This window comes from Sturnus vulgaris, chromosome 7, assembly GCF_052056855.1.
Source record: "Sturnus vulgaris isolate bStuVul1 chromosome 7, bStuVul1.hap1, whole genome shotgun sequence".
NCBI lineage: Eukaryota > Metazoa > Chordata > Aves > Passeriformes > Sturnidae > Sturnus > Sturnus vulgaris.
This window is the reverse complement of record NC_142249.1, coordinates 30322901-30350311: the sequence shown is the minus strand read 5'-3', so window position 1 is coordinate 30350311 and position 27411 is coordinate 30322901. Positions and strand designations below refer to the sequence as shown.

The following is a 27411-nucleotide window of genomic DNA, read 5'->3' as shown; positions in this document are numbered from 1 at the left end:
CAGAGACCACTGCAATAAAGAGCTGTTGGAATGACTCTGTACTCAGTAAGTGCAATCAGATCCAGCAACAGTAGCTTTTATGGGCTTTTTTCTCCCCTCCAGGAAAACCTGAGATATTAGTGCAATATTAAAGAGCTGTGATGGTTTTTACCCAGAGCGGGATCTTACTCTTCCTATGCTCCCACTGGTTTTGGGAGTGGAGTGAGGTTAACACTCACCAAAGAAGGTCAGAATCAGACCTGTTAGGATGGTTTGTTTTCATAAGGGATATGATTGATTAAAAAGAAGGTTAATTGAATATTATGCAGCTGCCACAGTAGTATAAACTCCAAGCTCTGGCTTATAAACAACATTTGTTGCAGAAGGGCTATTACCTGCTTACAATTGGAGCAATGAGCCTTTCGTTCCTTGTTTATTCCAGGATGGTAAAGCAGTAAAAATGCACATGCTGGTACATGACCTCAGGTGGGCTCCTAGGAAATCTTAGCCCAGTTTAAGTAATAAATATGTTCTCACACTGGCAGAGGTGTGCTCTGATTGAACTCTGAAGAGAAACACCAGCTAAAAGCAGCATTTGATCTAGATTAGAAACCCACTTTAAGTGTTTGATGTAGAAAAGCAGTAGGAACTGATCTGTCTCCAAAGCCTCTTGCCAATAGAAAAGATCTGAACAATTTCCTTTTAATAATATTACTGCATTTGTCTTGTGATTTCTGTAGTTCTTGGACAGTACAGAGGGGTGTGATATTTAACCAATAGAGTTACAGGCTAACAGGATCACTAATACATTCACTGACTCGGCCTTGGCCCATGCTGAGGGTGACCAGAATGGTGTAAGAGATCCACAGGAATACAGGATTCACCTTGCCCCTACTGGAGAAGGCATCTAAGCTGGCTGTTTGGGGTCTCTGTAATCAACGAGGAGAGAGACACATGTCTTTCAGAGGAGAAGTCCACCCCATTCCATGTGTCTAAAACACGAGAGATTCATTTCACAAAAGGGATGTGCCAATCTCTTGACACAGACTTTGAAGGAACCCAGAGGATTCATCCCATATATAGGAATCCAAGGTGATGTACCTGAGTCTACATACCTGATTCTGCCAATCAGCTCAGGAGGGATCCCACAGAGAGGAAAAGGAGTGCATCCCTTTCAGTTGCTTCTGCATGAAACTGCTGGTTCATTTGCACCAAGTGTAATTCACTGATTCACTGGCCAACTGCTTTGCTCAGCAGCTTTCATTCCAAACTCATTGCTGTGCCCATGAGGATCACCTGTGAACAGCCTCCTCACCCTCCCTTAAGGCTCTAGCCCTGTGCACACCAACCCACCTCCACAAAAACAAGTTGAAAATCAGCCTCTTGAGTAGCTGAGCTAACTTGCTGCAGCCAAATTAAATCTTTCTCATCAAGGAGCTGGATGAGACTCTAACTAGATCACAACTGATTTATCTATCAGTTGCTCACCCTATAATTGCCTCCTATCACATACATAATGCACAGATTAATTTCTCCTTTCTCCAAACCCAATATTCAATTTGCCACTGTCATGGCTCATCACAGCTCTGCTAATCTGTCCTATTTCTGTCTCCTTTTGGACAATGACCAAGTCAGTCAACAAGCCATTTTTATGATAAATCTGGTTGACAAATTTGTCCAGCCCTTGCTCTGAGCCCCTCTCCTGTACGACCCGTGCTGCACTATTGTCCTTCAAATCACCTCTGCCAAGAGGCAGTGGAAGACACCTGGGCAACAGGACTGTGTTTGCAGCACACACTGACCTTGCTGCCTCTCTTTCTGCCACCTCCATCTCACTGTTAAGTGGAAGCTCTTCAAGGCAAGAACATTACACATCTGTGCTGTATCACACACCTGCTCCACCAGCTCCTCACCAGCTGTTGCTAAGCAGCATCAGAGTCCACCTGACTGTTGGTGTGGTAACGATAGACCAAGACCAATCACCATTTACCAATAAAAAGAAAAAACAACAGACACAATGAGTTATGAAAAAAAATTACTTTTTAATGTACAAAAGGTTTATATACAGATTCAGCATGTTACCTCCATTCTTATGATGTAGAAAACAGCTAAAAATGTTCTTAAGATATAAATTTGACAGAACAATTCACCTACAGTACTTTTAGTAATGATGTCTTCTATACATAATATATACAGTGCTGGAAAGATTATTATAATACTTTTTTTCAGTAAATGAAGGAAGACCACCACTGGAAAGTCCAAAAAATCTCAAGTCATTGGAGATTTGGTTTTGCTTCTGTATTTGAACTTTTGCTAATGAGATATCTGTGAGCAAGGACTCAGGAGCCATCGTTGGCCTTTGCAGCTGTTAAAAAAATCAGATTAGCAATCAAAGGACACACGAAAGCCTGATGCATCTCAGCATAAGGGATGCCCAGTTGTACTCCAAGCGCCCAGGACAACATACAATGTCCTAAAACATGTACTGCCTTCTTTTCATAAATGCAAAGGCAAGGGCAAGGTCAGTAACTGCAGGAGAATATATACAGCAGACTATAAAACAATCCCTTTAAACACAACTTTGACAGAAGACACAAATAAACAGCCAGGCGCCTTGCTTTGCTTCCCTGTCCTCATGCACCCTGGACATCAGCAGGAGTCATTGAGGGGTGGAGGGCAGGGCTGAGAGCACCCTGTGTGCACCCTCTGCATTTGGGATGAGGATGGATGAGACTGCAGGATGCTGAGCAGCACCTCCCTGAACCAGCTGTAACCAGGGCTACCTGGCAGCAAAGCTGTTCCAATCCACCAGTGCCAAGCACAGCTCCTGCGTGTCTGAGATCACAGAGTTTGCCTGGAGGTAGCACGTGGCATTTTCATGTCAGCCTCTGGTCATACTGGGAGGAGTGATCCTGACATCAGTTTGTGCAAAAGAAAAGCAAAGACGCCAGAAAACACCTTTATAGAGCTGTCCTGGTCCTGTGCAGGGGACAGAGTCAGGTGCAAATGAGAATATCACACTGATATGACAGGGAGATGGGAAGGAAAGAGTGAAGCTCTATAGATGTTTACTCAGTCCAGCTGGAAGAACTTGGGGGGATGTCACTTGTTCCCTGCCCTTCAACAAACGGGGTACAAAGTATTTGAGGCTATGAGAGCAGGATGAGAGAAATTATCCTTGTCCAACACAGTCTGAAGTTAAGCAAGGCCTCCTCCCAAGTACATGCACCCCACTGCTTCTACCCTTTCGTCTAACAACAGCAAAAATAAATAATGCAACAACGACCATCTTACTGGCAGGTGGGACTGTCCTGGAAACAGCTGATCACTATTACAAGCAGTTATATTCTGGTGGAGAATTTGGCTTTGGGAGGCCCTGCTTCTCCTATCTCCTCCCCAATGATGCTTCCAAGAGATTCTCACTGACCAAGCTACTCTTACGACTCAAATATTTGTTTTGAGACTACATTTAGTGCTGCAGGTGCAGTCTGCTAGTGCAGGTGCTGCAGGCCGCAGGTGCAGTCTGCTAGTCAAATGACCAACTCAGGTTGACCGTGGCTTATTTTTTGGATACAGCAGTTTTTTTCATTCTGTGGGACACGTTAAGCTAGCACTGGGTGCATGCCAACAAGCCTGCTTGTGGGGCAGGGTGTTTTGGCTTATTCTTGGCCCCACATCAGTGCAGCAAGGTGCCTGCTTTGTGCATGGAGCCCAGACAGAACCTTGCATTGAGCACATCACACAGAAGAACCCTGGCAGATTAACCTGTTCCCCCAATGCTGCCACAGTGCACACTGGGCTGGAACGATCTCCATCACCATCACTTGTTTATGTGAGCGTCTCAGCATGGAAAACCCACCAGAGAGCAAAGCTGCTGCAAAGCTGCACAGGGATGCAGTAATGAGTGCTCCAGCACTCTGACATTAAAGATGCATGTGGGGCACTCACAGAAAGTCACTGTGTTCAGAAGGTGCAAAGTTATGCATGTGTGTCAGTCTGCACGCCAGAGCCTTCCTGCCACGGGGGATTATTTCCCGGTGATTGCTGTTCCCAGACCTCTGCTCCACTCTGCACATGATATAAACCATGTTGTAAACACATCTGATCAAAGTGTGCATTCACCTTTTATGTGTCTCATCAATGTGTCTTTCCAATGTTTTCTCAGAAACACCACTATGTTTTTATAAATGTACATTTTATATACGCTTCTGACAATACACTATATTTGATTTTTAAAGGAAGAGAGGCCTTGGCTACTTAACAAGAAAGCATGGTAAGGCACTTTGCTGAGAAGCCATTTGGAAATGTTGCTCTTTGCAAGGTACAAAGGTATTTACGGTATAAAACAATACTGCTGGCAGAGGGCTTGTTTGGAGACTTAACTAAACCCTATTCTCATCAGAGCAGAATACATAGTATGGCTTTTATTCTAACCAAAACTGCATCCTCCCATTTCTTTCTGAGGTGGGTTGAAAACGGAATTTTTTGCAAATGTAACTGACAGAAGATGATGGGGAGTGCTATTTACAGGGCTTCCTGGAAGGGAGGGTTTCATCTCTAACCACCCTCATGCTGTCTCCTAGCTTGGTGGTGATAACATTCAGTGCTCCGGGAAACCAAGCCAAAAAGTAATACTAGAGGTGCACCCTTGTGGTACTGAACTGCCTGCATATAGTTTACATAATTCTGTACACAGACCTTTTAAAATTTTCATTTTGAAATTCTTTAATGTATTTAACAAGTATAAAAAACCCTATTCTATTGAAACAGATTATTTTTGAAAAGCACATTCATACAGCTGCTTCATGCAGAGTGCCTTGGATAGCACCAAGGCCTTGTGCTTTACCATTACGACATCATGTTCAGAAATTTACTCTCTTCTGCCAGCGTGGTTAGCATGGAGCTCATATCACCTATTGCCATATTGCTTATCCCCGCAGGTATGGTGGGCAGTGTCAGAGAGTTTCGTGGAGTCGTCAGGCGAGAGGAGTTCTGGGAGAGGTTCTGCAGGATGCTGGGGCTCAGGGTTCCTGACATCAGGCTCGAATGGTCCCCATCGTCCATGATGGCATCAAAATCTATCTGGGGTGGCTCAAGACCTTGAGAGTCCACTGTGCTGGACACCTGGTTTGTTCCTGGGGAAGGCAGAGTGGCTGGCTTGCTGTTCTGTGTGCACTGCTGCTGCCTGACCCGACAGTCCGCGTGGTTATCGAAGCCGTTGTTCTGTTCATACATGTGGATTTGGCCGTAATAGTACATCAAGTTGTTGTCCCTCGTGCCGTCTGCGCACTGCTGGGCTGGTGCCAGCAACATGTCGTTGGTTCTTTTATGCATGGCCTCTGTCGTCTCCTGGCCAGGGCTGATGGTGTTGGTAGGATGGGGAGTTCTCATGTAGCCCAGCTGCTGGGCGGTGCGGACCCCTCGGGGTCTGCTGCCCGGGTTTGGCTCCGGTGGAGGACGAGGCTGGATCATGCCAGGCGGATACGCCTGTGCAGCTGAATTCATCACGCTCTGCTGAGGTTCAAAACTGGGCTGGTTAGGGGTCATGATGGGCTGAGGAAAGGCCTCCTGAGCAACAGGGAAGTTCAGGTGGCTTGGCTGAGATGAGTAGTTCTGCTGACTCGGTTCGTGCATGACCTGTCCCAGCATTGTGCGCTCACTGTTGCTCCTGACCATCAAAGAAGGGTCAGTTGCCATGTCCATTTGCTGAGGGTGAAGATGGGGTCCAGACTTTGCTGCCATGTTGCTACAATTAGGAGAAATCTGATTTGGGTTGCCACTGATTGCACTGGGGCTCAGCATCTGATGTGGCTGGTTATACCCTGTGTGCAAGCCCATATCGGGGTTCATGCTGGGACCTAGGCTCATGGGCTGCTGCCGCAGCTGCATGCAGTTTAGCCTCTGCCCATCCATGCCCATGTTTCTCTGCATAAAGCTCTGCTGTGTTGCATTCATGCTGTTGTCTGGCAGCTGCATCTGCTGCTGGTTGTAGTTCTGGTACTGACCAAAGTTCTGCTTCTGCTGGACCACTGCTAAGTTCCCTTGTGAAAACTGCTGCTTTGACTGATTGGACATGATATCGACTGTGCCCGAGCTGACTTCATTCCACTGGACAGGCATGTTATTTTTATTCATGTCTGAAGAAGTATCAAAACTCATGGAACACTCTGACATCATGGGTCCCAACTGGCTCATGGTTGCCTCAGCCACTGCCATTCTCCGTTGGCTGGGCAAGGTTGGAGGCTGCAGCTTCCCACTTCCTTGGAAGTTCTGCATCTCATTGCTGTACCCCATGGAAGTGCTCTCGGCCACTGTCCCATTGTTCTGGGATTTGATGTACTGTACCACATCATCTGGCAGCATAATGTCATCATCTCCAATGGGTGCGTCTGTGTCCCCGGACATGGCTTCCATGGCGATGTTTTCACTGATGCTCAGTGGTCGGGGCGAGTAGGTGTGCCGGGGCAGGCTCCCATCTGAGCGCCCATAGCTCTGGAGACCAAAATTCCTCCTGTCTGTGGCGTGTGGAGGATGGAAGGGGTTCACACTGTTGGTGCTGTTGAAGCGGTGAACTCGTGGGAGAGCCTGGGGGTCTCCAGGAGGTCTCCTCACTGGGTCGCTTGCTCGTCTTGTGCAGTTGCCCTGCACCTCATGGGGAAAGGCTGGAGCTGATGGGTAGCCATAGGTGTTACCATCGCTGCAACGCCTGGGGCCTGGCGGGAGGCGGATGGAGGGCAAGGTGAGGTCTGGTCCATCCATAAGTGAGATCCTATTCTTCAGGGTCATTCTCTCCATGTTTGGCAGGGGAGTCGGAGGAGGGCCCCCTGTGGCAGCAGCGTACTTGGCTTTCAGCCTGTAGTGCTGAGCTGGTGTGAGGTTCAGCAGACCTGGCATCCCGCTGCACTGGCTCGCCTCGCTCGACCGGCGGGAGGCATCCGTGGAGATGGGGTCGTAGGAGTCAGCAGAGCTTGTGTTATTGGGGCGGTGCCCGAGGTGCGAAGCCTCACTGGAACGGCGGCTGGAGAAGTACGGGGAGATCCCTGAGGACCTGCGGCTGACAGTGTAGGCAGAGCTGACGGTGCTTGTTGTGCTGTCACGGCGCTCGTTGAGTTGGTTCAGCATTGTAACCTCGTTGACAGACAGCTCCATTATTCTGGGGTTAGGCAGCATGGCAGAAGAACCACTACTGTTTTCTAGAACAGAGCCTGAAAGAAAGGTTGCAGGGAAGAAGAAGGTTTAGTTAGCTGGGAAATTTCACTTTGTAGTGCTCTAGGTGCCAGAATACAGACCCACAAAGCTACCTCCCACTATTTCATGGGAGTGGTGGTGAGTTTCATGTGCTGCTAATAAATTCAAAGCTTCATTTCTAGCTCTAAGTTCATGCAAAGAGAGTGAGAAATCTGGAGAGAGAAGTTAAGAAGCCCCTGCTGCAGAGTGTTTGTAACACGTACACCCCTTAAACTCAGCTTCTGAGGAAATGTCTCCACATGGGCTTCCCTCAGTAGGAAAAAGGTAGGACTGGTGTGAACAGTGCCTCAGGGACAGCACATAGCTACAACCACAGCTACTGTCTGGAACAGATGCACAGCAGTCAGGGAGAGCAGGCCGAGAGCCCAAATGTTGACATTCAAAGGCTCTTCCAAGAGTAACCCAAGAAGCTCTGATATCTACTATAACCCAGGCACTATGCCTTTGGATTTCTTGGCCAAGTTAGAGTATCTCTAGAGGGTTCAAAAAGATGCTTTTACCAGGAATCACCAGCCAGTGGGAAATGAGCACATGAAGCTAGAGGCAATAGCCAGGAGTTTCTGAGTGACAAAAGGCATGTCAGAGCAAGATTATGAAGTGAGGTCTTGTCTGTGTGCTCCAGTGGTCTCCCAGGAAGCACATTAGCCCTTAGGGAACTGTTACTGCTAGAAAAAATGGAAGCAGTCTATCAGCTGTAACTGGGACAATGAGGACAGCTGTGTCTGGGCAATCTCAGAAACAAGGACACCAACACCTCTGTCTCCCTTCGTAGGTCTGTAGAACTGAGCACCTGGGTTTCTCTTGCACATCACCAGATGGCTGTGTTTACACCCAAACTGTCCATTTTACCTGACATCTTTATCTATCAAAGCATGACTCAGAGGCAATAAGAAATGATCCTTGTTCCTCCAGGGCAGACTCTTGGTTATGAAACCAGAGTCAAACTCTGGAAGGTTCCTACAGGACATGGTTCACACCCAGGGCTTACCATTTCCTGAGATGGGAGGCAGCTTGGTGTTTCTGGCTTGTGGAGCTGGGCTCACCCATGAGCAGGAATCCTTAACTGTCTTGAGTTTCTCTTTCTTGAGCTGTTCAAGTCGTTGCATCGTCGTCATGTGTTTCCTTAGCTGCAGGCTGACTGCCGAGTTACCAGATGAGACTGTTGAGTCCACGACAGGAGCGTTGTCATCCAACGCTGTCAGATCTCCCAGACTTCCCCCGCTGTGCATGTTCATTTCTACTCCACTGTCATTGTTGTTGGTGCTGCCAAGGGGTGATGGCTCACTGCTGCATGACGACTGGCCACCAGGACTGGACTGACACATCTTGGGGAGGGAAAAGAGGAAAAAGAGTTGGGCAGGTGAAAACATGGATGGAAAGACATCAAGAGCCCAACATCCCCAGTGTTAGTCCTGGAGGCTAGGAAAGCTCCTATCCTAGGCTCTCCCCTGTCTTGTTACCCCTCCCTACTGCAGGATCTCAGCTCTTCCAAAAGGCAGGTGAATCTTCCCTATGAGAGGAGGATGGGACAGCATCCCACAGCTGGAAAAACCACAGTGATTCAACTGCAAGATGGAGAGAAACCAAATGCTCTTCCTTCAAAAGAAGGACAGATGTTTCTCGAAAAAAAGCAGCACATCACCTGGTTGTGCAAGGTATATTGCAGCAAACACTGGCTTATCTAACATGGGATCAAAGCTTAAGTATTTCAGACACAAGGTATTTCTGTCTTTAAAATACCCTAACATATAATTAGGTTAGCTGACAAACTTCCCCGCCAGATAAAAACCTGGTTCACTGTTTGCAAACTCCCACTTGCAGATAAGGCAGATAAGCACCATAAATATTTATTTTATTTACATTAGGAATGTAAACTACTCACGTTGAGTAGTTTATTTGCAGCAGACACTAAATGGTCTGAACTTGCTCTGCTGCTGCTACCAAACAGGATGCCTGACTTTTCTGGTCCAGGCCCACGCTCCAGAAAATGAGAGTGCTGAAAAGGCAAAGTACTCTGCCCTGGGCCAAGGTGGGAATGTGGAGTGCTGCAGTGTTTTTCTTTACTCTACAGCAGCCCCTCAAGGGCAGGGTTGACTGGCTCTGATTGCCCTTCAGTCCAGACGATAGAGACTGCAATCCTGAGATTTAATGACAAGTTGTGATGCTGGGAGAAAGGTGGCAAAGCACTCGGGCACTGCATCCTCCCCCTTTCTGCACTCAAGCAAATTTCTCCTATCCCTCCCCACTGCCCCACATACTTCCACATCGACCCTACGAGGGTTAAATGGAGACACAGATCTGCAGGAGATCATGCTTTATACAGCTATTTTAATACAAAGGATTTCTTTGCTCACCTTAGTACCGACTGTCCTTAGGAAGGTAGAGTAAGGAAGGGTAGGTGGGAATAAAGAATAGGTTGTTAGGACAAAGACAGTATTAACAAAAAAGACCAGGTAAGTAAAAGGAGGAAGAGGGAAATGCAGAATACAGCACAAATTACCAACATATCCCCCACTCCCATACCCCATCTTCCCTGCCTTCCCTCTTTAGGGGCACAAATAAAAGCTCCTAGCAGAGACCTTCTACCTGTTTCCATGGGTTTCGGGTGACACATAAATATGGGTCAAAGCAAGGAGCCTGGGAATGATGGGAACCAGTGAGGCATCTCACCCCTCCCACCACCCCAGCCTTAACCACGGAACATGACTTGGATGTGGACCCACCAGATGAGATGCCACCTGTTAGACCACAAGTTGTTACAAGTGAAGTATGCAGTGCTAGAGAGGGACAGTGAAGAGAAATACATGACCCAGGGCCCTGGTGCCAGTGAGATGGCTTGGCTGGAACCCTGGGAGCACAGAGTGCTAGGAAAACAAGCCCATATCTTCAGGAGAAGCAGGGTGGGGAGCTGTAACTGTGTCAGTGTTTTCATAGGAAAAAAACAATAAAACACATGGAGGAAGAATACTGGAGAAAGGTCATTCTGTCCAGTGGTTCTCACACTCAGCTTTTGTAACACAGTACAGAACCTCATCACAGGAAACTGTTTCTTTAGTCAATTAGAGACATTCTAGATGTGTAAATACTAAATTTTTTCCTAACTGAAACATGCTGCTCATTAGTAATTTGTCCAACAACACATCCCCTAACCCTTCTGAGAAAATCTTTGTAGCTTCAGGGCATGTTTTTCACACGAATAACAATCTTTTAGCCTGGATTCAAATCAAGAAAATATATATTTTGGAGCTCAAAGTCTTTTCAGCTCAAGTGGGAAGTCTGAGGAATATGTGAACACCCCTTTGCAGGTGAAGGTCCTCTCTTCTGTATCCAGCACATACCCTATCCCACTCTGAGCTGGTGCAGCAGACCAGAACTTTGGTACCAAAATGAAAAGAAACATCAAAAGGCAAGAGCAATTAGTGTGTTGCAAGGCTCCATCTCCTCCTCCATGCTGGATGGGGTGGAAGAGGTTTGATGTGTTTGAAACCACCACTAACCATACTACTGCCAATTGTGGAGCTGCTTGAATGGACAGAAAGCTGATCAATGGTCTTTGCTTCAAGTGCTGGAGCTGTAAAGCCTGATCATGGTTGAGTGACAGCCTATACTCTGTGGGCCACAGCATTGCTCCCATGTTTATTCCTAATTCCACTCCCCTGCCCCATCATCCTGCTACAATTTTTTATGGCAGCTGGGAGTCATGTATTGAATTTCTGTATTCCTGAGTAATCTGCTCTAGCCAACCTCGACTGATCAGGGAGGTGGGACTAGATGATCTCAAGAGCACCCTGACAGTGATTTTCTGCTTCTGTGTATGGTGGAGAGGATCAAGGAATTAAACTTGCTTTAAGATACTCAACAAAAGTAAAATATCTAGTTTTATCCCCACTGGTTTCATCAAACAGCAAGAGACTTGAAAGAAAAGGAATGAAGGGTGCAAGGAGGAGGAGAAAAGGGACTAAAGGGACTGCTTAAGCCAGGACCTTTGCTTCAAGAAGCATTCGTCAATCTGTGCCCAGTGGTCATTGCTCAATTTAAACTGGTGACGGAGGTAAAGCTCATTTGACCACAACACTCTTGGGTTTTACCCACTTTCATAGCAGAGGAATGCCAAGCTCAGCAAAGGGCATCACATGGCCCCCATGACTACAAGGGCAGGAATTTATGATGCTGAGTAGGAAGGTACAAAATGTACTGGACTGTGCCCTGACCTGCAGTTTCATTTCTGGACTTGAACTCTAGGGGTGAAGGACACCTGCCCAGAGACATAAATGGAATACAAATGCTTCATGCCTCCACTGCATCAGAGAGATCAGGAACCACGTCATTTCTGCCAAAGGCAACTGCTCTTACCACAGAATTCTCTGTTTTTATCGTTTTGACTTGTAAGCAATCCTCCACGCTCCTCGTGGTGCTGTTGGCCTCGGGGCTCTCCTCTGACACCTTGCTGCTCTGCTTGGCGCTCGCCTCATTGTCCCCGTTTTCCTTGAGGGGAGGTGGCCTCGGGTGAACGTCATTGCGCTGCTTCTTGGTGACATGAGCATCCGGCCCGTGCACCGTCTTGACGTGTTTCCTGAGGGAACTGGGGTCCGTGTACCGCTTCGTGCAGCCCGGGATTTTACAGACGTACGGTTTCTGGCAATGCAAGCAAATCTTGGGTTATATTTAGAATAAGCTCAAATATTCCAGGTACAGCGTATGGGCCAAGAAAATACAATGAGCATAGCAGCAGGCAGCAGCAAAATGTGGAGCATCTGCTCCACAGGACTCTGTAAGACTGAGATATGGAAGATGTGATATATGGGCTGCTGCTGATCCGCACAGACTTGGCTGGTCATTTCATGTTGGCTAAACTTCTTGTTTTCAGTTTCTGGATCAAAAGACAGCTAAGAATTCATGAAATATTTTCCTAGTATTACTTTCCCATGTATGTATTTGCTCGGGTGGCCACAGGAATGTTTCCTGATTAAGGATGGGAGGGAGGTGATGTATTGGACTGGGCAGAACACATTCGCTGTGCTAAGGTGGGGCCTACACCAAGAAAATGTCTGAAACCTTCTGGCTGATGGAAGTCCAGTGAATTCAAGCCAGACTGGATTCACCCTACTCAATCTATCATACCCCTCCAGCACCTGTCACCTTGAAATCTGCTATTGTGCAAAACAAACCACAGGCATGCAATGTTTTTTTCAGACGACAGCAGTCTATCCTGAATTCATGAATCATTGATTGCCACAGGAAAACAAGGCTGAAGCCATGCTTCTGAAAACAGAAGTCAGCAAACAGATACTTTTATTCTTTTAACTTTTTTTATTTTACTGAGTATCCAATTCCAAAGTGTATTAGCACTGCAGTTGTTCGAGCTGGTGCTGCTGCACTGGAAGCTCTCTTTCTGCTTTTGGCCTCATAACTACTCTATGTATTTTTCTGCCAATGCACTAGGATAGATCCATGAGAAAAAACAGACAGATGTTATTTGAAGGCTACCCAAAATGACCATTCCTATTAGATTTTTAATAATCTGTTTTGTAATTTTGTCCAGGAACTTAAGTGAAAAAATACAAAGGAGCATATATTCTTTGCAGAAAGCCAGCATCATCACATGAAAAACACTGAAAGTCTGTTTTGTATTCAAAAGCATGCTTCCTGACTGATCTTGGCACATCACTCAAACCAGTTAAATCCATGTAACACCCCACTGAGGTAAATATTTAATATATTTTAAAGCTGGGTAAACCAAAGCACAAAAATTAAAACAGTTTGCTTAAAAATATAATTTAACCTTTTGGACAAGCATTATAGAAATATTATTACTGCTATTAAGCCTTATTACAAATAACAGAGCCCCCACCATATGTGCTGAAAAAAATCCTGTATATGAACAGCTCAAAGATTTTTTATAAATATGCTTTAGGCTCAAAAGTTCTGATTTTTCAGACCCCAGCAATTAGGGTAACATCATCACTGTTGCGTGGACAGCAGACACTCCACCTAAGGGGATTTAATCATCCTCTTCATCAGGCCATACCCCTTGCAACTGAGCTGAACACAACTGCTGTTCCATTGGTGTGCCTTCATCTATCCCTGGGTTATGCAGATTCTGACATCTAGTGACATCTTCACCCTAGTGAAGTCAAGAGTTTAGATATCTCAGATGCCTCCCTCCTACTCCCATGCACATATAGGGTAATACTCCTTAGAGTGGGAGAACTGGAGAACTCCCCAGACACTAAGTAGAACTGGATTTATGTGTTTTACCCTTGTTCAGCTGGAGTTGCTGAAAATGTCACTCTGAGTCTTTGGCTGGCCATGAACTCATGCCACTCCCCTGTGTATGCACTGGAAAGTGGTCACAGGATAAAAGCCCTTTTTCCAGGTGTAACTTTGAAGGTATCCCCTGAAGGGATTCAAACAACCACTGAAAGTTTAAAATGAAATAGTGTGTATGACATTTCAACAATCAAACCAAAGCCAGCGTGGTAACATATCCCCAGCCTTGAACTTCATCATGTTTGGACCATACACCTACGTCCTGTCACACAATTATAGTGACAAATACAGGGAACCTGGAACTTCCCTCCTAGAGGAGACTTGGATGACTAACTCTGAAACTGGTGTATTACAAGTAAACACTGCAAGCAGAGGAAAATATTTAGAAGGTAGCTAGGAACCACAATAGAGTTACCAATGGGTAATGGGAAATATTCACAGCCACGAACTTCTGCTTTGCATTTGTGAAGTTTTGTGAGCCAAGGTCTCAGTACAGTTTGCTAAGCCAGTGCTCATGGCCACAGCTGGACGCAGGACCCTCGCCTGGGCCTGCTGCCCAGTGTGATGAGCTTTGCTGTGAGGGATACCATCTGTTGTAAAGGATGTGTTATATGATCCTCAAAAAGAGGGTGTCAAAAGTATGGCCCAGAGAGCCATTGTATGCAGCCTACAGATCTCCCACAAGTCTTGGGGTGTGTCTGTACTGCATCAAGGAGGGTTGAATAGCAGTTCAGGAGTGAGCATGACTGCAAAATCTAAGATTGTTTGGATAGTGGCAGTGCCCTGTAATTCCTGTGGCAAGGCCAGCTGGTCTGATACCGATCCCCCACTAGTGGCTCTGCTGTTCTTATACCAGAGAAGGGGTTGGTGTCCCCCAGGGGACGCAACTGCAGAGGATAAAATCCCTACCTGTTATCTGACTCTTTGATTTATTTGTGTTGTTTGAAAGCACCTTGTGCCAAGTGTCAGCATATTCAGATCAGGGTCCACAAGAGACATGGAGTTGGATGTTCCTGCACTACAGCCTCACCTTCTTGCATAAGGAGAACCCAAATGATCTGACTTTCAAGTGTGTTCAAGCTCTGCTCAGATGAAGTGAGGAGTCATCCTGCAGCTCCTGATCTGGATCACTTGGGAATCTGAACCCATTGGAGAAATTACATTTACTAACACATTCAAAATGAAAATTCCACATGGGACATTAGTTGGCTCAGATGGGAAAGTGCCCTTCCTAGCAAAGCCCCTGGTAAAGCTCCAGGGATCTGAGCTCAAGTGATCTATGGGCAAAAAAGTCGCTCACATACTGTCAGTGTGCACAGAATGGGCTGAGTCAGTTCGTATCCAGCACTGAAAGCTGTACTGACAGTCTTGATCCATTCACATGAGAATCCTTAGGAATTGAAGAGAAATGCAAATTTCCTTTAAGACAGTAAAAAACGTTGCAAAAATGTAACTCTTCAGTGGCTTGATTGATTTATTCAGTTTATGAGCAAGAATACGGAGACTGGCTTAACAGTGCAAAATTAAGAGGTGGAAATATCAACAATGAAAGGGACACTGAATCCAGCACTGAAGGAAGACAGAAAAAGCATCCAGAGCTGGAGAACGAGCAATTTCCAACACCTAAAATGTGAGATTAAACCACAGTTGCCGTCCTTTCAGGAGAAGAAGCTTTAACATAGAAAAATGATGTAGTCAGACACCACTTACTGGGAATGCAGGATGCTGAGCAGACGAGAGGCTGCAACCTATCTTTTTGTCCCTCCTGGCATCAAGGTTGGTGTAGCCTTTAAACAACTCCAAACTATCCAGTTCAAGTGTGGATATGGGTTAATTTTAATCTGTGTCTTGCTGGTAGAGAACAATCCTGATGTTTGTGCTCATACCCAAACCAATTCAAACAACACTGAGATCGTGGTCATTCATTGGTCCATCTCAGCATCATCTTAGCATGGAACAGGATTCTAGACTTTGAGTCCTTATTCTGACTCAAACAGAATCTCTGAAACTTACAGAGCTACGGTTATCACTGACTGATACTATGCCAGAGATAAAATACTCCCAACAAGCCCTTTGTAGACACAGCATCGCTTCAAAAGGCTGTCAACCGTGGCAACTGCGTTCCACTCTCCAATAGTCTATATTTAACTGTTGCAAATTAGGCTACAGACTGAATTCTTTATGGCTGAAAACACTATTAGAACTTTAGAGTGTTGTTTTTTCTTCTCCTGTCAGCTAATTAGTGGTAATATAAATTTCAATCGTCGGCCCTGGTTGATTGCAACAGACCATCACATGCGTTACAATAAAGGCAATTTCCTCTGCTCCCCAACTACTAATAGAGGGTCTTAATTATCCAAGGTTAACAAAGCATTGCATTGTGCTCTATCATTGTACATCAAATGATGGAAGGAGTATTATTTCCAGAGTATCAGGATCCAGGGTAGCTGTTATATTACTGCAAGTCTGCTCCACAGTAATATTAAACGCCACTTGCACAACTGTACTATACTATCTGTGCTATTAAAAATTATACATTTGGAAAATGCTTGTTTTCATTTCCAAAGTCGATTAAAAAGTTTGCATACTTTAACATCTGTTTATGATTTCAAACACAGCTTTCATAAATATAAAGCTAATGTGGTCTGGCTCCCCAGCAACATAAATCCCATTAAAAAATAAGATAAACCTCTCATTACAGTAAGTTTCTTTTTACATGTGTCCAGTGTGTAAAGTGTATGTTTATTGTCAGCAAAATTTTAAAAAAAGCCCTCCGTTGAGCTGTGGTGAGCCCAGGCTTACCTCATTGGAATGTGTCCTGTTCTGGTGCTTGGCTCTGTCTGAGGCATTGGAAAAGGCTTTATTGCAGCCTTCGTGTTCACAGACATAAGGTTTTTCTCCAGTGTGGGACCTCAGGTGTGTCTTTAAGTTCTCCAGGCGGGAATAGGCTTTGGAACAACCCTCAAACTAAAATAAAAAAAACACATGAGGAGTGATTAATTAACCAGAAAAATTTGATTTTCCCCCTGCCTAAACCCTTCTCATCTGTTTCTCATTCTTTCTTTTTTTTCCCTCTTTTTAAAGGGCTTGTGTTTTAGGGAACAACATCCACTTTGTTGGGAGAATTTGCTTCCCTAGGCAGGCTAAGAGTTTCAGCAGTGAGTCATATTTGAGGTGCTACTCCTTGTTGGGTACCCACCTGACATTTCAACAAGTGACTCTTTTTTTCCAGCAGGGCTAAACACCCCTCCACTCTTCCCAGAGCTCTCTTAACCCCTCCTGCCACCTCTCTGCATCTTAAACACTCAGAAACAGAGGCCCCCTCCTTCCCACCTAGGGAATTGACAGCTTCTCCACAGTCTGAGCAGCCTTGCAACTTCACTAGCACCAGCATTGGAAAGGGCAGACAGTTCCCTAACACACAAACCGAAATCTAGCAAGCTTTAAAGTGTCCCAAATTACAGCTTGGGTCTGCTCTTGGAGGATGCTGTGGTCAGGCTGTCTGACATTACCAGTTTAAAAAACAAGACTCTCAATTTTGAAGACAGATGGATTTTTGGATGACAAAACAGGCCAGGAACCTTCCTCCTGGAAGGAAACCAGTTGCCCACACAACGAGATGGAGCAGCTTGGGAGATGTGGTGAAGCTTCAGGTGATGTAAGTCCCGCCACCCTCCATTCTGGCTGGGCTGGAGGCTTCTCCCTGCACCTGCCCTGTCACAGCATGGGAGGATTTCACCTCAGACCGACAAGACTTGGTGCCTGATTTTCCCATGGGCAGCTGAGTGGTTCTACACATCCACAGGTCTGGTCAAAGGCATCTGCTTTCAACAGCAACAGCACCTGTCACCTTGTGCTCACATGCACAGGACCTGCTGGACTGCTAGGGAGGCAAACATGCAGCCCATGGAATCCATGAAGCATCTAGGCACAGGCTGATCCCATGCAACTTTGTTGTGCTGGAAAAGAAGGATTACTTAAGATCCCCTTTGGCATAGAGATGGTGAGCATAAGGCAGATTTGCTCTGCTCTTGGGATATCCATGTCTCTTCAAGGACTAGTAAGAGCATCCTTCAAGAGCTCATTCCTTCCACAGCTTTGTCAGGGAGAGATGGATCCAATTTTTCTTCTTCAGACAACTTTCATTAGCACATTTGTCCCACAGAAAATGCCACAGCTCTGAGGTAGCACAGTATATCTCTTTCTTCTCTTGCCCTGTACAAACAATCCTTTACAACTCAAGTCGCTTACAGTTATTGAAACACATCATTCCTCTTGCTGGAAAACAAAGGGAACTCAGCGTGAGACAACTGATGTGTCCATTCTAGTTTTGCTGGAAACTGACACAAAAACGCAGTTACTAAGAGCAAAAGTTCTAAGGCCACATTTTCAAATAAGAGCATCTCAGCAAAGCAGCCTGTGCATGTTCAAAGCAGTTGTTCCCACTCTTCTGTGTGGATTTGATTATGCCAGTGGGAGTTCTGGCTGTCATCTGTTGAAATAATCCTTGACCAAACCCCAGGCTGCAATTGGGCTCATCTGCAGCTTTATGTACACCGCAAACTTCTTGTCTGAAACAAATGTTGCTTTGAAAAATCACTGCCAGACTTGGACAAGGAATGCTCTGCCACAGAAGGGCACTGTCTGCAAAGCTGCCATTATCCCAGACAACTGGAGAATGGTGGTTCTCCAGTCTGGGGACAGTTGCTGCAACATATTGCACATGGAGGGCCTGCAGTTCTCCAGGAGGCAGAGCATGACTTGAGATTCAAACAAAGCCTTGCCATTGCTCCAGTGTGACAAAACTGAGGCTTGAAAAGGGCAGGATTCTGCAGCAGTGTTTTTTCCTGCTCCACCACAGCACTGAAGAGGACGCAGCCACTGCTGTTTTTGTCTCCTGAGCCTCTCTGCCTACAAGGGCAGGCTAGACTTGCCCTCAGTGCTCACTTTGTATGCACCAACAATCAATATTTCTTGATACTTTTAAGGAAGATTGGTAAAGCACTAGACTGGGCAAAGTGCTTTAGAAGATTAAAACAAAGGACATGGCCCTGTGCCCCAGGGGAGCTTATGCTCTAAATTAAATGAACACAGGGCTGGAAGATTGATAAAGGAGTCATGCAGCAAGCAAATCATACATATCCTAATATTTGTAAGCAGGAGCTGGGGAAGAGCCAGGGAGAGCAGGACTGGAATTGGCTAATGGAGCAAAAGAGGAGGAAGATACAGGAGGAGGGCTCAGACATTTGCTGAGCAGAAAAGACTGATCCCCAAGACTCTGGGGAGAAGAACTATGTAATGCTGACAGCACAGGAGGTATCAAATGACATCAAGAGGAGAAGGCAGAGAGCAGAAGATATCAAAAGACAGGGATGGACCTTTGGGAGGAATAAGAACTGGAGGAGATGAGGAGGGAGATTGTGAACGCCTCTCCCATCAGCTGATCACAGTCACTGAACTCCATAACCTTCCTTCCCTCTTGCACCCTGCATCAGGGATTCTTGGCTGCCCCACACCAGCAAGCAGTGTGGTGGGAGGCTCTGAGTGTGAAGGCACATACGGGATTTCACATCTTGAGGCTAAGGAGCAGGAGAGCCCAGCACTCCCATGTGGTCAGTGAGCCTGCACCCACAGGGCTGAGATACACAATAGTGCCCCTTACTCTTCCTCAGGCAGCATTTAATCCTACACACAGTGCTGCTGGAATGCAGAAGATCTGGGGACTGAGCTCTTCTTAGGGTTTAAGCACCTATGGTTTAACCTCACCTCTGGATTAAGAGAGCAGAGTCAAGAGGTGTTGTCCTAGATTCTCTGGCTAGAAAGAGGAACGTGTGCATGGTTGGGTCCGTGGGTGAGGGAATCTTGCAATCCCAGCAGCTGTAGTGGGTGATGCCAGGTTAAGACAAAACCAGGGTTAGGCAGCACCCCATAGTGCGGCATTACTAGATTTCTTTCTTGGATGTAGGCAACTAAATTGGCTGGATTTTCACCTTAAGTGACTTGTCCTGTGTTGCTTTGGATCTCTGAAGTAGATCTGAAATAATTCTTCCCAAGGGAATGCTGTTTTACTCACTAACACCTCAACCACTAACACTCCTTGACCTCTTGTCCTGTCCCCAACGTCTTACCTGAAGTAGATTTTACCCAGACACAGAGGGCTGGACTGGCTCTGAGCTGCTGCCAGTTGTCTGGCCTGGTAGAGCCCTACCTGAAGCCATGCCCATGTCTGCAAACACATTTTTTGACGATCCCAGCCCAGTGTCTCACTCTCCAAGTGAGATGCACCATGTGTCCCTGCCAGCTCACCGTGCACTTGTGTGGCTTCTCTCCCGTGTGCCTTCGCATGTGCACCACCAACATATACTGAGCCTTGAAGGGCTTCTGCTCCCGTGTGCAGTCCTGCCAGCGGCACACAAACTCCTTCTTTTCCCCGTGGATGTGATCGTTGTTGATGTGCTGGTAGGACAGAAAGGAAAACCAGGTCACTCCTGGAAGAGCTGATGCCAGTGAATCACGCACAGTGCTCCAAAAGCCAGATGTTCCCTCCCCAATGCTTGTCAGCACCTGGGTGCCAGGTGCGCAGATGACACCAGGGACACAGGACCCAGCACTGTGGTCTGGTGTGTCCTGCAGAGAAAGGTGTGCAGCTCCCAGCTGCACACTGGGTACAAAGCAGGCTAAAAATCAGAGATTTGCAAAAGCAATAGGGACCCATGGTGCCAGGGAGAGGGGAGCCCTCTCAGTGCGTCCCCAGCTGCTTGATGGGGGGATGACAGAGTAATTTTTGTTTCTGTTGAATCCTCCTGTGCTGCATCGATGCACCTGAGACCCTTTCCTAGGGCACTGCTGGAGGATGGTGGACAGGAGGAGATAAGCCTTGGTTGGGTACAATAATCCTAAAGGTCTTTTCCAACTTAAATGATCCTATGCTTTTAAGTCCATATGCTAGCCCCATGACATCCACCTGCCTTCCAGAGCTGGTGGTTGGCAGGAAATGACAGCATCTAAGAGCTATGCAGCAGGGAGAGCTCAATTACTGCTAATTACTCTGGCCCATGAAATTCTGTGCTAGCATTGAAAAGCCAGACCCAGAATGGTGCCTTCATCCACCCTGGTAGGGAGAAGTGGGTCGTTTTCTTCCCAGTGCAGGGCAGATGAAGCCCTGCCGAAAATAAACAGAGCCAGAGGCCAGCCCGTCGGCAGCGCCGTTCCCGCGGTGGCCTTGTCTCTCTGAATGGGGTCTCACTGCCAAAAATAATGCCTGTCCTCGCTCCTGTGTTTTCAGAAGACATTCGCTGACAGGAAATCCTAAAATAAACCACTTTGGTTTTGGGTTTTGGCTTTTTTTGTGCTGAGATTTTTTCCAGCCCCCGCCTTCGTCCCCTGGCCAAGGCCAGGCACACATGTTGCAGCTAGGGATGAGACTCCCTTGGGGCAGCGAGGCAGCACGAGGACACAGAAGTACATTAAAACAGATTCATCAGCCTTCACAGTCCCAGCTGAATCCAGTCTCAGTGTTCTGTGTGCTGCAGTCCAATCCTGGGGTCAGGGTCCTGATGCCCGGGCTCCCAGCTCTACCCAGGGACAAGAGGAGTTGTGTCGTGCTCAGCTGGTCTCTTGGGCACCATACACAAACACTGAGAGCCAAAGCAGTGTGCTGGGAGAACTGGGGCAGCCTGGTTTGGGAGAGGTTTCGTATGGGTTTAGAGTTCTGCAGCCTACAGTTCTGGTTTTGCAATGTGGCATCGGTGTGAGATTTTAGCCTCAGATGGTGGAAATCTGATGAATCTCCCCAGAGACCCATGGACATGCTAAACCATGTCCAGACCAGACTGGGGAGATGCATCTCCAGGCTCTGTTTGTGTGGGAGTCTAACTTGCAACCAAGACTACACATGACAATGCTGGGAGTGTGGGAGAGCACAGGCTTACCCTTTTAGTCTTGTTTGAACCAGAGGACGAACATTTATGGAAGGGGAACTGTAGCTCCCATTCAGGACTATTCACTCCCTATCTGGGCAACATCTGCTTCCCATCACATGGAGTAGCAGGAGTTACACAGCTCACCCCACTTCAGCTATGGCTCCTTAGCCCCTACCTGGCAGAAGGCTTTGCTTGGGCTTCTCTCAAACTGAGTGTGACATTTGAGGTTGGGAGCAGCAGTGGTGCTTGCAAAAACATGTCATCATTCCTGCTTGCTCCCTGTTGACATGCACTTCTTCCACAAGCACACTGTGTATGGGGAACAGATCAGGTACTTCACACACAAACTAGAGTTTTTTCCATGCATGGTGAGATGGCACCTTCTCAGAAGCTGGCCCACAACATTTGTATTTCATTTGCATGTATATTTTGGGCATTCCAAATCCACAACTCCGTGTTGCTAGTAATCACAGTACAGAATACTCAATTTTTGTAACCTTCCAAATTTAGGAAAATCTTGGGATATTTCATCAAATGTTTTTCTTTGGGCTTTTTTTTCTTTCTGAAAATAAATTGTGCTGAGCTGCTGGGTACTCTGCACTTTGCTCTGGGCATAGTTAGTTTTTCTTACATCTGAAAGGGAAACACACAAAAACTGCTGAACAAATGTATGCCCAGCCCATCTGACAGGCATGGTGTGGTTTAACCCCAAAGAAGCAACGCCCCATGGCATGCAATGTGCAACCCATTAAGCACCTTATCACTCAATCTGCCTTGAAAACCGTTTCCAAATCTGTCTATACTCTAGGACTTGATGCACTGAACCAGTGGCTTCTGGCAGAAGGCAGGCACTAGCCTTAGATGGAAGAAGAGCATGTGCCCAAAATTATAATTTAGAGTCCAGTCTGTCTGGATGATGTTTGTGTGCAGCACTTGGGCAAATGGTGACTGATGCCTATTTGGGGGCATCTAAACATATCTAAAATGAAGATATATATATAAAAAATGGTGAAAGCATACACAAGCTCTCAGGAAGGGGGCTACATGTGAGTTGCACATGGGTGGCCCCTGGAAGCTGGGAGTCCAGTTGAGACAAGCAGCAAAAGGCTGAAGGAAAAGGAAAAGATAGCCACTCCTGTTGCAAAATGAGTTTAATCCAAAACTCTCCTGCAAGCATCAGGGTTGCTGGGCTGGTGAATTCCCAGCAGATATGGGCTGGCTTCAAAGAAATGGGACTCGCACCATTGACCCAAAATAAGGACTGTGAGGGCTGGGAGCAAGGTGGGGCTTAGACACAGATCATGTCTGATTTCATAGGCACTTCCCTGAGTATGAGTTGACCCCTGAAGCCAAAGGAAACCACACAGTGGATACCCAGATGAAGCACAGCATGCAAAAGGTTCTTGGAATTAATTAGAACTGAAAATCTGATTAATGACTTGGTTTGAGGATCCTTCAGAGAGCAGTTTTGACACTGGTTTGGGAACATCACTGTGATTATGGAATTCCTGTTTCCCAAGTTTTAGAAAATCAACCCACTTTCTATATTTCAGACACTGGAGCGTATCTCCAAACTCTGAAAGTGCCCTGTTTCTGTGAGAGGGATGAGCTGAGCAGGTTAACAGCCTCTAAGTGATATGGCTCCACAGCTCATTAACAGCAGCATAAAAGGCTTTCCCAGCCTGGACTGGGACTGAGGACAGCACGGATGATCCCTGACCCACAGCTGGTGTAGCTCCGTGGGAAGGCTCAGTGAATATGGCCAGTGAAGAGAGAAGGGCTCAGCCCCCTTCCCCACTTTCTGATCCGGTCTTCTCACTGAGCCTTCTGTCATTGGGCCATGCACAAGGGAGACTGAAAGTGCAGCCTCAGCAGCTGAGAAGGGAGCAATATCACATAATCTATGAGAGGCTTCTTTCAGCTGAACTCCTCGGGGAGCAGCGACCTGCTTTGGCAGTGTTTACACACCGTATCTCTGATTTGCACCTTTAGTAGCTCCCAGGGTGAGCTCTGGCTGTACAGCAGCTAGTGATAAAAAATGAGGACAAGTGCACAGAAACCCAAATTTATCGCTGGGGCTTCCTCCCAACCATTACTCACATGGACGAGCTGCTCCTGAGTGTCATATTCCTTTGTGCACCCTTCCCAGTGACAGTTAGTCTCATAAATAACCTCAGGCTCCTGTTTACATTCATCCTTATCAAGATCTTCTTTCAGGTCTGTCAGATGCTCCTGCAACACATAACGGTGCATTGTATAAGGTGAACTTCTTTCATCTGAATTCCTCCATCACTCATAGATTACAGGGCAAGTATCAACTGATTCCAAAACCATGCTCGTGGCTACATAACATCCACGATTACTGTGAAATAAAGAGCTACAGGGGTTTGGCAGAAGTGGATCAGAGTTTACAACAAGACATGAAACACCCCAAAGCCACTGTAGAAGCAGTGCCTGGATTCAGCAGGGCTGTGGGCAATCCCAAGAAAAACTGAAGAAAGGAGAGAGCTAGTTTCTGACCTTTGGCTGTTCTTCTTTGCTGGAGCAAAACAACTGGGTGGAGTGGAGATAAATGAGCATAAAGAAATCACAGAGCAGAGTCCAGAGCCCACACTTACCTGACATGGGCTGGGCAGGGGGTTCCTGTTTTCTGCATCTCTCAGTAGATGAGAATATGATACTTAACCCAAAGATTTATATCTGCAGGATGCTCCACAGGGACAAAGGGGTGAGCTCTCAAAGCTCTTCTCTGAGAGGGGAATTTGGAAAGCTTGAGCAAGACCCAGTGAAGACTAAGTTGCAGAACAGAGCTCCTGGGACTCTGGACTCATAAATTAGTTACTTTAATGTTGGGTACACTGTGAGCTCTCTCTTTAACTTCTCTGTCTAGCCAGCTCCTCAGTGCTAAATGAAGCACAGGAGATTTTTGTTATGACTGCTAGGTTTAAAGCATGGGCAACACACAATAGTGTAGCACACAACATAATTAGTACAAATCCAAGTAAGGACAACTGTCAGCTCTGCATGCATCAGATACCTGCACTACAGACAAGGCTATCAGCACCCAGTATTGGCTTGGGAATCTGGCAAGACAAAACCCTGCAGGTCTTGACCCCCTTCATTCCCTTTCCTCCCAGATACTATTGTTGCCTAGCACAAAGCACCCTGCCTCCAGGACACCTTCAGACAGGGGCATCTGGGGTGGCTGACCACAGCAGATGCCATTCCTCACAATCTGATGCTCCAGTTGGACCCATATGTGTGTAGACACAAACTCTAACTGTCTCTGGCCTGCCAAACAGACCTATCTGGCTGCCATCTCCTTCCCCACCAACACCTTCCCAATGCCCACTGGGGAGCTGCAATGACTAACAATTTAATGGCATTATATGACTTGGAAAGTGAGACGTGCTGTACTGAAGTTCAACAGTTCTCATTAACTAGCTCATGATATACATGCTAGCAGTGGCTTTTCTATTCAAATGTTTAGATATAGAAAGGAAGAGATTTGTTTTAATTAGTCCTTATTTAAAAAAAAATGTATTGCAAAGGTGGCTCTTGGGACAGGAAACTGTAGTAATTTACAGAAAGACTTCTGGAGATTCAAACTATACCACAGCCCAGAGCAATAGTCTGAGAAAGTTCAAACAGCAGCTTCTTTTTCCTATTCTTATTTGGTTGAGCTGTAAACATTTTTTTTTAATGTTCGTCTCTGTGCAAAGTGCGGTCCCCAGACAACTGTAATTTTCTACTAAAAAACTTATTTTGCCAAAATTTTTATACTTTCTGTTGGAAGAGTGGAATTGTAACAATTTAATTTGTTGAAAAGGATTGACTTGTTTCATTTCTAGCTAGTTCAATGCTAGTCTAAATCTGTACTGGAGCTCTCTTGTGGCACTGTAGAAGTTCAGTAACTCAGGTCCCTCATGCCTGGTACATCACTGTGTCCCACACATCTTGTCTGACTGCATTTTTTACAGCACAAACCATCATGGGAGATACTGTCTGGCCAAGGATTGCGAACACCCAAACCACAACTCGCATGAAGTGTTACAGATGCAGCATTTCCAAAACAAAACAGACAAGTTTTGGGATAGATGAACTTCATAGTCAGCAAAAAATAGATCAGTCAATTACTAACTGACTGTAACACAATTTTTCAGCACAGTCTCCTACAGAGACTGTTTGCTTAGACCAAAGGAGACACCCGCTACATTCAGTTTTTTAATCTGTTCTCCTTGCCAAGAATGGACTTGTCTTTTACATGGTACCTTCTAATTTCCCAGTCAATACTGAAACGCTGCAAGATGTGGAGCCTACATTTCCCTTGGGGAATTACTTCACATACCGCCTCATTAGGAACTATTAGATGATCAGCGTGCATTTTCCTACTCCTAATTTCACCTTGCTATTCCATCAAATCTCATTGCACTACTTTAAACTACTCCCCTGCTCCACTTGGTGCTAATTTCAGTGGTTTTGAGTGGATGAAACCCCTGGAGCAGGGCTGCACGGGTGAGCTAGGCTGGTGCTGTGCAAGCACTCCCAAGCTGGGCACACACAGCTTTGCATGGAGCAGAGCAGCCACTGAGCAAGCAGCTGTCTGTCCCACAGCTCCTCCAGTAACACATGCTTTGAGAATGCAAGGGATGGCTTTCAAATATTTTTTCGTTTGCTGCGAGAAATAAACACGTTGCCCTATTAGCCCAGGCAGTAGCCAGATTGGTTTTTCAGGGCATGTGATTTTGCAGCAGTGTGTAGATGCACTCCTAAACTCAAAGCTCCAGAGAGGTGCCTCTTTGCCCTAATCGTGCTGACTACAGCATGTTTATCTTTCCCTGATATGCTATCTTCATCAATTTTACCAGCCCCCTGATGACTGCACACGTTGCTGTCCCCATGCATCATGCTGAGACCTGCTCCTGAACCAGGGCAGAAGGAGAAATTTGTCATCAACTCTTCCATTCGCTTGACAATAACACAGCCTAATATTTCATGAAAATGAAGTGCCCAGAGCACTCCTGATAGTTTACAGTTGTGATAAAGGACGGTCAGATGGATACTGTCAGCCATTAAACAGTTTGCAATCACAGAGCTCCAGAAAGAAAGCAAAGGCCTCTGGGCCCTTCCTGGTGTCAAATGTTGTGTCACCAGTGTAAAGTATGTTTCTAGAAGCAATTCCTTGTTGAATCAAGAAGTCGTCCCTTTTTTGCAAGCTTTCTACCTACATGCAAGCTTCCCTCATAATCTATGTTTGCTCTGAGACACTAATGCTGCTTACTTTGCAGCACAGAAAACTCAGACATCATTTTTACATTATTACATTTGATATATTTGCTCTCTCCTTTTTTTCCCCTACCCAAGCACAGCAACAGCAAGCTGAATCCCAAGTACCCATGGAAAGCTTCACTCAGTCACTGCAGCCCTACCCCGTCCCTTCCTGGGCTTTGTGCTCCAAGAGACACCTGCCTGCCTGGCAGATTCTGCTGCCTTGCTCCCAGCTGCAACAGAAGATACCAAGAGGATCATTCCAAAATATGAGACCCAGCAGCTCACCACCTCAACCCCACAACATGGCTCGCAGCAGGGAGCTTACCTGTGTGTTTGGGGATACTGGGGGCAAGCCCTCAACTTCAGTCTTGACTTTGCTGCGTTTGTTAATTACTGGGTTGACGGTGCTGCTCACGGCCGACTCACTGCTCTGCTTGCTCTAGGAAAGAAAACCAGGCAAGAAATGGCACCAGGGTTTAGAATGACAGACAGTGGCCCACTTCCTCATTAAAAATTAACTTTAAAATCAATCAAGGTTGAGCTTCAGGGGTGGCAGGGGACAGCAGGGTTGGCCTGGGGTTCATATGAAAACCAGCCCATGTGGGTTTGTGCAAGGCAGAGGGATGGGAGAGAGGGAAGAAGAATCAAGGGCAGCCCCAGCTTCTGCAGGCTCACCGGTGAGCTCAGCCTCACCACTGCTGCTCTGTTTCAGAGCAATCCA

At 46.3% G+C, this 27411-nt stretch overlaps 1 protein-coding gene across 1 annotated transcript in view; it reads right to left on the bottom strand.

The window, feature by feature from the left end:
- Window positions 1–2001: 2001 nt before the first annotated feature.
- The window catches only part of GLI2 (GLI family zinc finger 2), a 188547-nt gene continuing 163137 nt past the window's right edge, over window positions 2002–27411 (bottom strand). The window contains exons 8-14 of the mRNA XM_014871742.2: window positions 27016–27129; window positions 23520–23651; window positions 19804–19953; window positions 16300–16464; window positions 11581–11862; window positions 8216–8552; window positions 2002–7184 (exon numbers count right to left, since the gene is read on the bottom strand). Of these exons, the coding sequence (XP_014727228.2) occupies window positions 4828–7184; window positions 8216–8552; window positions 11581–11862; window positions 16300–16464; window positions 19804–19953; window positions 23520–23651; window positions 27016–27129 (3537 nt within the window). The 3' untranslated portion in view covers window positions 2002–4827. The remainder of the gene's footprint in view (window positions 7185–8215; window positions 8553–11580; window positions 11863–16299; window positions 16465–19803; window positions 19954–23519; window positions 23652–27015; window positions 27130–27411) is intronic.